This window comes from Rattus rattus, chromosome 10 (genome assembly GCF_011064425.1).
Source record: "Rattus rattus isolate New Zealand chromosome 10, Rrattus_CSIRO_v1, whole genome shotgun sequence".
Lineage (NCBI taxonomy): Eukaryota > Metazoa > Chordata > Mammalia > Rodentia > Muridae > Rattus > Rattus rattus.
Genome location: NC_046163.1, coordinates 68,863,273 through 68,876,717, shown reverse-complemented (window position 1 = coordinate 68,876,717; position 13,445 = coordinate 68,863,273). Strand labels below are relative to the sequence as shown.

Sequence of the window (13,445 nt, the reverse complement as noted above, 5' to 3'; positions counted from 1 at the left end):
GACCAACATATTTTTCTCTGCAGCCTCATCTCCACGCTCCCAGATGTCAAATGACAGCTTTGCTTCCTCTGTTAGGCGATTTCACACTTGGAAACAGCTCACAGCTGACAGTGGAAAGTGAAACAGAATTCAGTCTGCAGAATTCAGGGTAGAGCAGGACACTCAGCGCCTCTCTCTATCCTGTGCTCCCAGAGTCTCCCAGACCGAGTAGTCGCACATAGGCACTCAGTGTTACTTCAGTATTTTATATTAGAGCTAGGATTCAACCCAGGCATGGTCTGATGTGTCCAGACCATCAGACACTTATTTAGAGATTTCAATGTCATTGAGAATTGCTAGGTCTTTATGGTTTGTCCCAGACATGGCATTAACGCTTGCGTTGATTTTGGACAAGTTATTTAAGATTTTACAGGCCTCTTTTTCATAGTAGTAAGTAGATTTGTTGAATAGAAATAAAATCACCTACGTGATTTAAGACATTTCTTATACAAAAATTGGTCATTGTTCAAGTTCATCAAGTGTAGAATTCCACCTGACAGTTGAGGCCAAGGAGTTATTTTACTTGGAGACTTTTAAAGTGTGTTTTTATGTCCGTAGAGTTTTTATGAAAACTATACAGTATGGAAATGAGGGATTTATTGAAAAAAATTTCATTTAGAGGAAAAACCAGACACTTTTGAATGCACCAAAAGATTCTCAACAGGAATAATAAGAAGCGAGGTTATTTAAATATGAGCATTTAAGAGTTGTAGAGTGATTTCAGCAAACAGGAACAAAACACGTGAAACTGTGAACTCAGAAATTATGAGGATACAATCAGGAACCAGGACTGTGGCCCTAGTGCAGGCTTTTTCTCTCCTGGAGAAAGTAAGGGAAAGTAAGGCCGAGTTTAAAGCTAAGGTGAGGCGAGCTGCATTTGTGGCTTGGCGACTTTGCCCTGGAGCAAAATGCTCAGTAGGTCCCTGGTACATAGGCGTTTCTGTGTTTCTCTGGACTGATCAGCAAGTGTCTTTCATCTTTTGCCTCCAGTTCTTGCTGTAAAGCCAATCTGTTTCTTTCAAGGAGGTTAACTGTCACATTTCCAGGCAAGAGCAGGGATTTCACACTTGCACTGCACCACATGCCGGAGCACAAAGGGCACCATGTCTTCAGAAGTCTTCCCTGTCAGGCAGGGAAGTGTGTCTGCCGCCAAGGAGAGGAGAGAAAGGACGTGGAAGGGCTTGAGGGTCTGTTGCCCTGGGGCCTATCCCAGACCCAGCTTGGAGGCCCTGGAGCCTCACGCGGACCCTTACTTGGCCTGACGCCTTAAGCAAGCTAAGTTCCCAGTGTTTTGATGTCACACTTCTCGTACTGGCCACAGAGTGAGAACAAACAAGATGGTGGACACTGAAGAGTTTAGCCCCTGCCATTTAGTATCTTAGAGCCGTATACCTCCAGGCCGTAAGAGGAGAAACTCGTCAGCTCCTAGAACTAGGAAGTGAGTAAGGGTGACCAGCAGTCAGTACTCACCCCGGGCAGGTGAAGCACAGCATTGCTCTCTGTCTTCTTCCGTGCAGCCTGGCATTCAGTGGCGAGGGCATCATCGGGAACGGCGGTAACTGACAGAGTTTGTTAGCTTTGGAGCTTCTAGTTCAGGCTCCGTTGGAGTAGTTGTCTACAGCGCACAGGAGGGGTGGGGCCAGGAATTCCCTTCCTGCCCTCTACAAGTCCCAATGACTTAAAGACCTCCCACGAAGCCCCAGCTCTTAAAAGTTCCTCGCCTTCCTGTAGTGACAAGCTGGAGACAAGCCCTTCAGCACTCAGAGCCTTGGGGACTTTAATATCCAGACTCTGGACCATTCCCAGGAGGTTAATTTAGCCTGGTGTTTTCACCACCCCCCTCCCTTTCTCATCTTTTGCATACTTGTCTCCAGGGGAGATGTTCTGGAAGCAGGGGCTGCAGAGTAATTCTTACCATGATGTTGGAGTTGATTTGGGACAGTCAGGCAACTGACTGCAGTGCTGTACCATCATAAAGAAGGCAGGTGGCCTCTGATTAGCAGAGAAGACAGAATGCTGGAGTGTGTGTGCATGTGCTTGTGCTGCTCGAGTGTGTGTGTGTGTGTGTGTGTATGTGTGTGTGTGTGTGTGTGTATGTGTGTGTGTGTGGGTGCATGCGCATGCCTGCCCATAATCTAGTATGTTCTTCTATTGCTTCCCACGTTGTTTTTGAGACAGTCTTTCAGTGAATGTGGGACTGACCATTAGGCTAAACTGCCTAGCTAGGGAACCCATGGGTTTCTTTCTACCTGCTCTGTACCCTGCTGCTCCACCATGCTTGGCTTTTACTGAGTTTGGAGTTTTGAACTCAGGGTCTCATATGTGCAGCAAGTACTACACAGCCTGAGCTGCCCTGCTTGCCTAAAATGCATTACGTTCTTAGGACTCGGAAGAGCTGCTTTCATTTAAGCCATATCCCCATTTCCTATAAATCTTGTCTGTTTCGGTCTCTGTGCCACATCGAGGGCTTCTCCTTCTAAGCAGTTCTTCACAAACATTTCCCTCATTTCATAAATGTCTGGAAATGTTCTAGTTTTAAGAAGTTAATGGCATACCAGGGCTTACTCCTGTGCAATTCTTCATAGATATTCCCTTCAGATAATGTCTGGAAGTGCTAAGGTTTTAAGAAGTTGGTGGTGGTAGGCAAGTGGAGCTGTGGGAGCTCTGTCTGTTAACAGAGTGTGCTGCCTTGGCCTGCCCAGCCCGGGCATCTGTTAGCTTCAGTTTCCAGTTAGCTTTTTCTCATCCATCAACCGCATGGCTTTGGTGGGGAACACTGTGACAGCCGATGGCTGTACCCGATGGTCATTGGGAGCGGAGTTGCTGTGAGATGATCAGTGGGGAATGGAACATGCTGTTGGTTTGCTCCTGCCAGAGGTGTGGGCTGCAGGAGGAGGGGAAGCGAGACTGTGTAGCATTAGGAATTGTCATACAGAAGCCACAGGGCCCCTGACCACTCTTTATTTCCTCTCCCAAGAAAACAGCATGGGGGGAGACCTATAGAACTCCTTGAACAAGTAGTTTTTGGCACCAGAGCTGAATGAAACCAAAGTGTTTTGGCTCAAGTTGTGCAGGTAATTCATGAACGTTTAGAACACAGTTGCCAGGTTACCCTAAGAAGAAATCCAGGCCAGGTAAATGGGAGAGGCCTAACTGAGCCAGCCCATTTAGCTAGTGGTCCTATCTGTTCTCCACCCTACAGCAGCCAGGGCTGGTGGGGTGGGGTTGAGGGTTGTGTGTGGGGGGCGGGGTGGCGGCAGAGGCAGATAATCCACTTATCTAACACCCAAGGTGGGTCCAGAGCAGGGCTGTACAAGGCAGAGGAGAGAGGAGCTCTGTGCCTACTCCCTGAAAGGACAGTGTGAGGCGCCACCTCAGCCGTCCCCAGACAGCCCGCTAGCTGGTGAGAGCCATGTGGGTCTGCGGACATCTGAACATTTAAATTGTTCTTATGCCTGCTTGACATGTGCCACGCACACAAGCAGTGGGGCAGTGGCAGAACTTGGGGAATACAGAGTGGACAGTTGGGCTGGCAGTGTTCAAAAGGGCGGGCTGAGAGGTGCTGCTGCTGCTGCTTGTGTGTCTGTCTGTGAATTAAGAGCTGCCTTGGAGATGTTATAAACACTTAGGCAGGTAACAGTCACCTGGCTTTGAACCTGTAAATAGCTGTGAATTTTCAGACATAAATTTCAGCTACTAAGCTTTGATAATTTTGTTTATAGATATTAGAGGAACCATCCAAACCTGTAATGAAACTCAGGTTTGAAATGTTTGTAAGCTGGACCTCTTAGCACACACCTGCAGTGCCCACATCTGGAAGGCTGAGGTGGGAGAGTCCTGAGTACTGGGCAGGAAGCTCTGTCTCAATCCTTAATTCTCCAAGAAAAGAGTTTTCCTGCACCTAAAGTAATGGCCTGGGCTTAGCTAGGTAGTGTGTGCGTGCGTGTGTGCGTGCGTGTGTGCGTGCGTGCGTGCGTGTGTGTGTGTGTGTGTGTGTGTGTGTGTGTGTGTGTGTGTGTGTGTGTGTATAATTCTGTTTTTGAAAACATCTTTAAAGTCTGACAGCAGTGATCCCAGGAGAAGTCATCCGGTGTCAGAGTCTCTCAGTCAGGTACTGCATCAGGCGCTGGGTTCCTCACGGTGAGCAGAGACTCCTCTCTTGGCCCAGCTTTCTTTCTGCCTGGCCTTTGCCAACCTCTTCACTTCTCACAGGCCCATGCCACATGCAGCAAAGCAAACCATTACCCAGAGGCAGCTACTGTAAGAGGTGTCAGTCACTCCACGCCCCAGCTGAAGCCTCGATCAACTTGCTAACAGTGCCAGTTATTGACTGACTGACTCCCACTGCCGTCAACTCTAATCTGTGTCCACTGGCCACCATGTGAACATCACATGTCATTTAAACTTCATAGTCTACACGGTGCAAAAGTGCAGAAGACTTGAGATAGATCATGACTCTTAAAACAAATATTCTAGGATCTTTGGAGGTTCTGCGAATGCTTTGAATAACAGTGTTACAGGATGCAATTGGATTATGCATTCAACACACATTTATTAAGTGCCTCCTGTGTCCTAGAAACTATGCTCGGGAGCCAGAAATAAAGACATAATTGGTATAATATTGACAGTTACTTTTGAAGTTATATCAAAGGAGACTACCCCAACAGAGGACACGTACAACCGGCTAACTAGGATGTTAATAGACCTTCATAGGCAGCTAGTCGTATTTATAGAATGGAATTGCACCAAGCTAACAAAAGACATGCTTAGCTGTCCCTCTTCCCACAGTTGCGTCCATACAGGCTGGACACAAATGCTTTCCTGTGTGCTTCCTTCTCTCTGGTCTTTAGCCATCAGCTGTAGTGGACGACTAATGCTTAGCCCCTGCATAGAAAATCTTTACACACAGCAAGAGCTGGAGAGAAATTGACTAGGATTTTGTAATTCTAGTCCCTTTCAATTAGCAGCAGATGCTGCAGGGAGAGCTCATGTGTGTGGAAGCGTGGGACTACTGCTTCCCAGCGCTAGCTAAGGGACGCGTGTAGCAGGAGAAGATGTTCTTTCCCCTGGCTTACGAGCTCACTAATGACAGACGGCTTTATTAAAGCGCCTTTCTTACCATGTGCGTGCATTACTGATGCCTGGCTTCTTGAAAAACCTTTACAAAATCTTGACTTTTAAATTTTACTAAATACTTAGAAGTTTTACAAGAATTTAGACATGCCAAGTCTCCCTCCCCACACGCTGTTATAAGTATGTGCATGATACTTGGTTTTAGGTTAATGAAGTTTTGCCTTTATATAGTTTCTCTTTAACCAAGAGAGAATTTGGTATTTCTAAGAGTTAGTTTCTCAGGGGCTGCAGATACAAGATGGTTTGGTTGCTGATGTTCCTCATGCAGCACCCACGTGAAAAGCTGGCTGCAATGGCGCGTCTTCCATCCCAGCACTGGGTTAGGGTTAGGGCAGACAGAGGGATTCCTGGAGAACACTGGCCACCCAGTCTAGCCAAACTGGCCCCTGATGGCCAACCTGCAACTACCACTAACATGCACATACATGCACACACACACACTCACGCGCATACAGACAAGGTCAGACACTTAGAGTAACCAATGCTGACACAAACACACACACATGCATACACAAGGTCAGATAGTGCAGCTTTCACTAACATGCATGCTCACAAGGTCAGACACTTAGATAATATAGTCAACATTGACAGGCACATAGGCAAGATCAGACAGTGTAGTCAACACTGACATGTATACACACATGCACACACACAAAGTAAATATAGAGGTGGCACTAGGGCACATAGGAAGTTAATACTTGGGGTGTGCGAGAAAACCAATTTGAGATTGGTAGACTGTCCTTTCACATGCTTCAAAGGATTTTCAAAATGGAGTTAATTTTAAAGGGACTCTCAACTTCCCTGCTACACAGAGTGTGTAAAATAGCCACACTGCCATATGTGGCCTTTCCTTACATTCTCTACATTGAAGATTTAATTTTGTCTCAGTGTGGGGAAGAGTGCACAGTGTGTGTAGGGTCTTATCCAGTGCTGCTCTACACATGGGCTTCTGGCTGACCTGTCTCTGTCTCCCCTCTCACTATGGGGGTGCTATGGATGTAAGCCACCACATCTGGCTTTCACGTGAGTGCCATGCTTGTACCACAGGCACTTGTACCCACTGAGCCACCTCATGGGCCACATGCTGGACTTGCAGTGAACGTATCAACTGTCTCATGGCTGCTTGTGTAAGTCAGTGTCCTTGCTCTGTGCTGGAGTTGTAATATTTCTGAGATTTTGCAAGTAAAGCAGTTTTAGAGCAGTGGGTTTGACAGCCACAAAAACCTCAGTTACTTTTTAGCCATGTAATTTCACCTTATATATTAAAAGTTTTATATAATTTATTAAAAGGAATAATTGTTTTTCAGGGGATTTGAAAAAGCAGCCAACATCATGCATTCTGACGATTTAGAGAAGAGATACTTTGTTTAAAGCCTGGGAAACAGTTCAGCAAGTACATAGTTTCTTTGTACTCCAGCTGCCCAGCTGCCAGCAAGTTAACTCTCTGCGGCAGATTAGACTCACCTAGGAGAGCCAGGCACAGCAGCTGTGACGTCAGTGACACAGTAATGAGGCCGTGGGTGCCATCTACATCCTTCAGGTCAGAAGCCCCTGCATGCACGCGGAACACAGTGGCCTTTATTCTTGCACACAGTCTCTCAGGTGGCTGGCAGTCTCTTTCAGCCTCTTATTTAAATCTGGAATGTTCCCTGAGGCTGTGTGCCAAAGGTGTGGTTGTAGACTGGGAAGTGAGGGTACGATGGTGCTGATCTTGTCGGCATGGTGACCAATTGATGGAGTGCTGATTTGATGGTATTACTGGAGGTGGGCCTCCTGCAGTGGAAGTGGGTCTCTGAAGACATGTGCTGGCAAGGCGTGCCCTGTCCCCAGCCTCCTGGTCTCCGTGAAGTGAGAGCTTTGTGCCATGAGCCAGAAAGCTGGCCAACCTAGACTGGACACTACAAACTATGGGACAAAGCAAGTTGTGCCCTGAGTGACGTCAGGTAGTTTGTCATGGAGACGGGAACCAGTGTAAGGCCTTTAGAGTCTGGGACTGCTGTGTCTGAGGGAGAAACGGGAGAGGAAGAGGAGCGGGAATGAGAGAGGGCAGCACAGCTCCAGGCACAGTGCAAGCGTCTCCACGGTGGCCGTGCCCCATGTGTCCCCAGAGCTAGTGCACACACGGAAGTGAGAAGGGACATTGCCTTTATTCCCACGGGGCCATCGCCTACTTGCTGTCCACAACTGAAGCTGGGCTGGGAATTGTCTACCTGTCAAACACCTGGGTAATGTGACCAGGGATTTCAAGGCATCAACGCTGATGAACCCCAATCTTAGAGGACTTGCTGGCCAAATCCACAGCGTGGTGAAGGACCCTGCGAGCCTGTCTCATTGCCACCCAGGGACTCGTGCCTGCTGAGGTGGCATGTGTCTCTGGTGACTAGGAAGTAGGATTCTGGGTCTCTAAAGTCTATCTGGCGGATGCATGCCAATTTTGCTTTGAGTCTCAAAGTGAGTCCTTCTCTCCCACCCCTCCAAATGCCTCCAGGCTCAGAAGACCCAGTGCTTACCCTGTGTCTGGCACCCTTAGCCCCCACATACCTCGCACATCACCTCAGGAGCAGACTCCCAGTGGTAATGGTGGGAGGCAGGCAGAACCTAAGCTCTGGATGGGCTAGGCCCTGTTAAACGGGGTTCCTGTAAACTGCTACATTCAAGGTACAGGCCTGCCTCAGGGAGCCTTCGCTGGGCATTAGAGGACCCTGTGGGGGACAGCGTGGCTCCCATCTGGAGCTCCCTGGACAAGCTGTGAGACCCGAAGGCATCCTCTACCGAGTGTGCGTCTTCTCTGCGCTGCCTTGGTCTGCATCCTCTGCTGCTCACAGAGAGAGACATGGTGTCTCTCTTCCTCTCTCTTCATCCTTCCTTAGTCCATGCAAATGAGTTCTCTGTCAGGTTAGGAATATAAAATGACTGACACGTGAAACACGCTCCGAGCATCGGGTGCCCAGTTATTCCCACCACAGTGTGGACTGCAGTGTGGACCGAAGTGTGAACGCTGTGCCCATTGCTGTGATGCACACCTAGTACAACACGGTCCACACTTGGTGTGGAGCGTCGCCGGCACATTCTGAATGGACGACTGACCTGCTATTTTGGTCTTGCGTTCTGAACAGGTAAAACCTTAATAAAACTAAGCAACGTAAGGCTATCTACCCTATACTTAGAAGTGGAATAGAGAAAAACATATATATTCACTATGAATGGGGAGACTCGTAGATTCTCATTATTTAACAGTATATGACAGAGTCTGTACATTGGGGCAGTACAGAGCCTCGTTTATGTGGCTTCTGTGTCTATACTGGTTGATCAGATGCGCTGAGTCCCTACACGGAGGTCTGATTATGTGCACGTGGCTGATTGAGCAAGACATTTAAATGCTATTGGGTGGCCAGTGAGATGCTGTGTGGGATTTTGATAGGGAAATTGTGTGACATGTCTTGTACACTGGAGGGATGTGTGCCAAGGACTGTACTTGATGGCAGGCCCGTGACCATTTCCTCATTGTTTTTCTGAGGCTTCTGGGAACACATGCCCTGGCTAACATTTCTAAGATCACTCCTCTGCAGGTGACAGTGGCTCTGTGTGTGCAGGAAGGAAGGGGTGCTGTAGCTTCGAAACAGCCCCCAAGGAGTATGTCTCCTAAGGGTTGCTGGGTAAGGAGAGCATGAGAGTGAAATTTAACCTGTAGACACTCAGATAACTCAGGTGCTCCAGAAGAGTTCCGAAACTCGTGTCAGGCCTTCAGTGTCGGGTCCCGCCTTTAACAAGAAGGGTTGAGTCTGTGGAAACTGAGGGAATGCACACAGGTCCTCCCCTATACCCAGCACTGCCCTGCAAACCTGCCTGCTCTCCCGACATCTCACTGTGCTCTTGAGCATTGTGCTACCAAGTGTGTGTGTGGTTGATAGCTGCTAAGAGTCGCACCATCCTAGAGGAGGTCACTGGAGCATCTGTCAGTTCTCGCTTTCTCTTCCATCAGAATTCTCCTGGTTGAAATCAAGCTATACTTGTAATTTTGTCCTGTGTAAAGATGTCATTCAGCACAGAGCTGTGGTGTGCAAGCCCTTCACAGTTCACACAAAGTGCTAGATGAATCCTGCTCTTTCAGTCTCATATACAATCTCTGGCAGGAGTTAGTGTCCGTTACGTTCCTGCTGCATAGCTGAGGTCTGCTTATCAGAGAGTGGAGGTTGTGATGGGCAGAACACTGTAGGCTGTGTCAGGCTGGAAGGTCTGAACTGCAGATCTCCTTCTTTGTAGGCTGTTTGGAGTCCCAAAGAAGCAACAAGACAAGGAGCTGCTGAAATGGGTTTGTCCCTGGTTGTTTGCATGAGGAATTGTGTGTTGCCACCCTTACTCTTGCTTCTGGCCTTGAAGTGTCCTATCCTGAGCATAGGAATTATTCCTCCAGCGTGCCCCACAGAATGTGGTTAAAACCAGGGCTCTGGTGCCTACTTACTACATATCTCACTAACTCTCGAAACTTCTGAACGTTGTCTTGAGTTGTAGGCTCCCTGTAGTCAAATAATAGTCAGCTGCTTTTGTTTGGATGATGTCAGAGGGGCAGATACTGGCAAGGCCATGGGACCAATCACCAGTCATTACAAGGGAACAAGGTCCCAGGCAGGATTTAGTGACGTAGCCTCAGAGTTGGTGCTCATTATGGAGCCACCTGAAAGATGATTCCTCACGTTCCCCAGGAATGAACAGGCACAACTGTGGCTTCCGGCTGTTCTAAACGAGCGTGTTGTGAGTTTAAATGGTATTTCTTCTAAACTTCAGAATGTGTGGGCTTGCATTTCACAGGCTCTCTCTTTAGGAAAACAGATTGAGAGACAGAGGCGGAGGTCAGGTCATCATCTGCTGTTCCGTGACAGTGGATGAGGTGTTCTCCCTGGTCTCCAGCAGGGTCATTCATATCAGCTTAGGTAATTTTTGAGGTTCCTTCTGGTTACAAGGAGTCTTTATTTCTAAAACAAAAGGTGGTTTGAGAGGGGAAATCAGCTGTGTTCCCTTGAACTGAAAGATGAACAGGTGCTGGCTTGTGGGTTCCTGCAGCCTTAAGTACAGTGTCTTGAAGGTGCCCCTCCGTCAGCTGAAGAACAAAGGTCTCCGTTTAATGTATGGCTGTGTCGGGAAAAATGCAGCCCCAGTAGGTGACCAAAGAGAGAAGCGACTTTCAGGGATTTGAAAGCCCAGGAGTGTTAGGATTTGCTCTCTCAGCATTAACAAGGTCACCTTGCTAATACATGTTAATTTTGAAAGTTTAATTGACCTCTGGAATTTTAATATCAACCTTTTTTGGTGTGTTTAGAGGTTGGAGCAGTCACAGAAGAAACTGAAGCCTGTGATTGGTGGAGCCTGGGTGCTGTCCTCTTCGAACTTCTCACTGGCAAGGTATGCAGTGACCCAGACACCTGGTGCTCTTATCCAGATGCCACCAGACTCCACGTTGAGCATGAGAGCCTTTGCCAAGCTTCAGTGTCAGAACAGGGGAGAAACTTATCAAGGTTCTGATTTTAAAATCATGTGGCATTGAGTAAATTGATGGTAAGCCTCTGTTGTGCTCCGGTAATCATCTGAGCGGTCTGTCTGTGGTCTGGCTTTAACAGAGTCCATCTGTGGGCGCTAACAGACTGCTAGAGTCCTCCAAATTCTTTCAGGGTCTTGTCTGAAGCTAGGGGGAATTCAGTTTTTAAAAATTAATGTTGGTATTAAAGGTAACATCTTACCCCCAGTACTGCACATTTTCCCTATCTGTTTTAGCTTGGGGACAGAGAGGACTCTCTCTGATTAGTAACTTTTAAGACTGATTGATATTCATAAGGTTAGTAATTGATATTCATAGGTTAATAAACCCTCACAGACTCTCACAGGACCTCTAGATCCTCACAGACCCTCACAGGGACTCTAGACCCTCACAGGGACTCTAGACCCTCACAGACCCTCACAGGGTTTGGTGCCTGTTGCCTCCTGGAAAGAGACTGGAGGAAACATGTAGCCCCACTTTTGTTAAATGTGTGAATGGCAATGTAAGATTGCTGTGAAGTACATGGTGGCTGGTGCTTGCAGCTAAACTGTAAAATGTCACTAGGTACATGTTGAAACACTGTGGTTAACAAACTACACTAGAAAGGTTTTAGAGAACCTTCCTTATTTCAAAGCTGTCAGCCCTCTGTAGAGTTTATGTGTAATTAAGCTTTCCTGTTAGGATCCAGGCCCCAGCAGTGAAGGAGAACGGGCAGGCCTGGGCTTTGGGCACGCTGGCTGTCAGCTGCTTTATGCAGATGCTCTCTGGGCTCACAGCGTCCAGCTTAGCCTGCCTCAGTGTGGCTGGCTGTGTCAGCTCTCTGTGCTTGCTGCCTGTGTGCCCTGTGACAGAACACAGTGAGATGTGATTTGGGATAAAAACTGTACCTGATTGACTCTTTCAGACACTGGTGGAATGCCACCCAGCGGGAATAAATACTCACACTACTTTGAACATGCCAGACTGTGTTTCTGAAGAGGCCCGCTCACTCATCCAACAGGTAATCGAGTTGTTGTCCTCCTGGCTAAGTACCTCAGCTTTGCAGGTCAGTAGAGCCTGTGCACTAAAGCCATTAGGAAGTTAGTTTGGGGCAGGAGAAACTCAAATATAGTTACATTCAGAGTGAACATGGGACATGTTCTGTACATGCTAGGCAGGCATCTGTAGGCTACGTGTGCACATGTGGGATCAGAGAGGCTTAGGCTCCATGACCTGTTCAAGCCAGTTCTCTTGTATTTGATTTACATGAGTAACACAAGCCTCACGTGGCCAGAGCTTTCCAGATGTGGAGTTCTGTCCTGTGTGTGAAGACTTTATGGGTAGGCAGTCCTAATGAAAAACTCCACTGTCCCCAATGCTCTGACATCTGAAAGGTTTTGAGAGTTCTGTGTATACTCAGGAAATTTAAGATTTCAGGGTGTTTGAGAGTTTGTGTTCAGGTGACGACTTCTGCCGCTGTGGTCCTGTGCAGGGTCCTGTGAAGGTGCTGTGCTGTCCTGTTCTGTTGGGAGGGGAGGGGCTCACAGCACATCAGGCAAGCCTGTCATCCTTGCACTTCCATGAAAGTCATAGAACAAAAAAAGATGATTTGAAAATGGTAAACTAAAATTAATCAATAAATATGGGTGTTTTTAAATCAGGGGTTTTATATGAAGAAAAAAAGCTGCCCGTGTTCTCCCAAAGAGCAGTTTTGATTCCCCTTAATAGTGCAAGGCATGGAGCTGACGCTGAAGGGGAAGAACAGCCCCTCCCCACTGCAGAGCTGAGGGGGAGCCCAGACAGCAGGGGAAGGAGGGCCTGGCTGTTACTGTGGACATGTTAGGAACTTGTTATTTTTGCTGGGCCTTTGACATTGTTTAGGTATGGGGTTAGGCGTAGGAGGAGCAGCATGGGGGACTGTCATGTACAGAGCCCAGAGTTCCTGTCTCATACAAATAAAAGCAGTATGACACCACATACCTGTGCCTAAGGCTCTTGGCTGCTGGTAAGTTTGGAGCTAGCTTGGGATACTCAAGAGCCTGCCTCAAAACAAACATACAGAGTTAAACGGAAAAGAAAGAAAAGAAAGGAAGATGGGAAGGAGGAGGGAGAGGTGGAGGAGGAAGATGGGGAGGGAGAAGAGAGGAAGAGGTGGAGGAGGAAGATGGGGAGGAAGAAGAGGAGGAGGGAGAATGGAGGAGGAAGATGGAGAAGAGAGGAAGATGGGGAGGAGGAGGTGGAGGGAGAGTGGAGGAGGAAGATGGGGAGGAGGAGGGAGAGGTGAAGGAGGAAGATGGGGAGGAAGAAGAGGAGGAGGGAGAATGGAGGAGGAAGATGGAGAAGAGAGGAAGATGGGGAGGAGGAGGTGGAGGGAGAGTGGAGGAGGAAGATGGGGAGGAGGAGGGAGAGGAGAAGGAGGAAGAGGGGGAGGAAGAAGAGGAGGAGGGAGAATGGAGGAGGAAGATGGAGAAGAGAGAAGATGGGGAGGAGGAGGTGGAGGAGGAGGAAGGGGGAGGAAGATGGGGAGGAGGAGAATGGAGGAAGATGGAGAAGGAGGAAGATGGGGAGGAGGAGAGGAAGATGGAGGAAGGAGGGGGAGAATGGAGGAGGAAGATGGAGAAGAGGGAAGATGGGGAGGAGGAGGGAGAGGTGAAGGAGGAAGATGGGGAGGAGGAGGTGGAGGAGGAAGATGGGGAAGAGAGGAGGAGGAGGAGGAAGAGTGGGGAGGAAGAAGAGGAGGAGGGAGGAGGTGGAGGAGGAA

The 13,445-nt window shown here is 48.2% G+C and overlaps 1 protein-coding gene across 5 annotated transcripts in view; it reads left to right on the top strand.

The window, feature by feature from the left end:
- The window catches only part of Rps6kc1 (ribosomal protein S6 kinase C1), a 141,646-nt gene that overhangs the window by 120,836 nt on the left and 7,365 nt on the right, over positions 1–13,445 (top strand). For all 5 annotated transcript variants that reach the window (XM_032915432.1, XM_032915431.1, XM_032915433.1 and 2 more), the window contains 2 exons: positions 10,490–10,572; positions 11,610–11,705. In XM_032915432.1, coding sequence (XP_032771323.1) covers positions 10,490–10,572; positions 11,610–11,705 — 179 coding nt within the window. The remainder of the gene's footprint in view (positions 1–10,489; positions 10,573–11,609; positions 11,706–13,445) is intronic.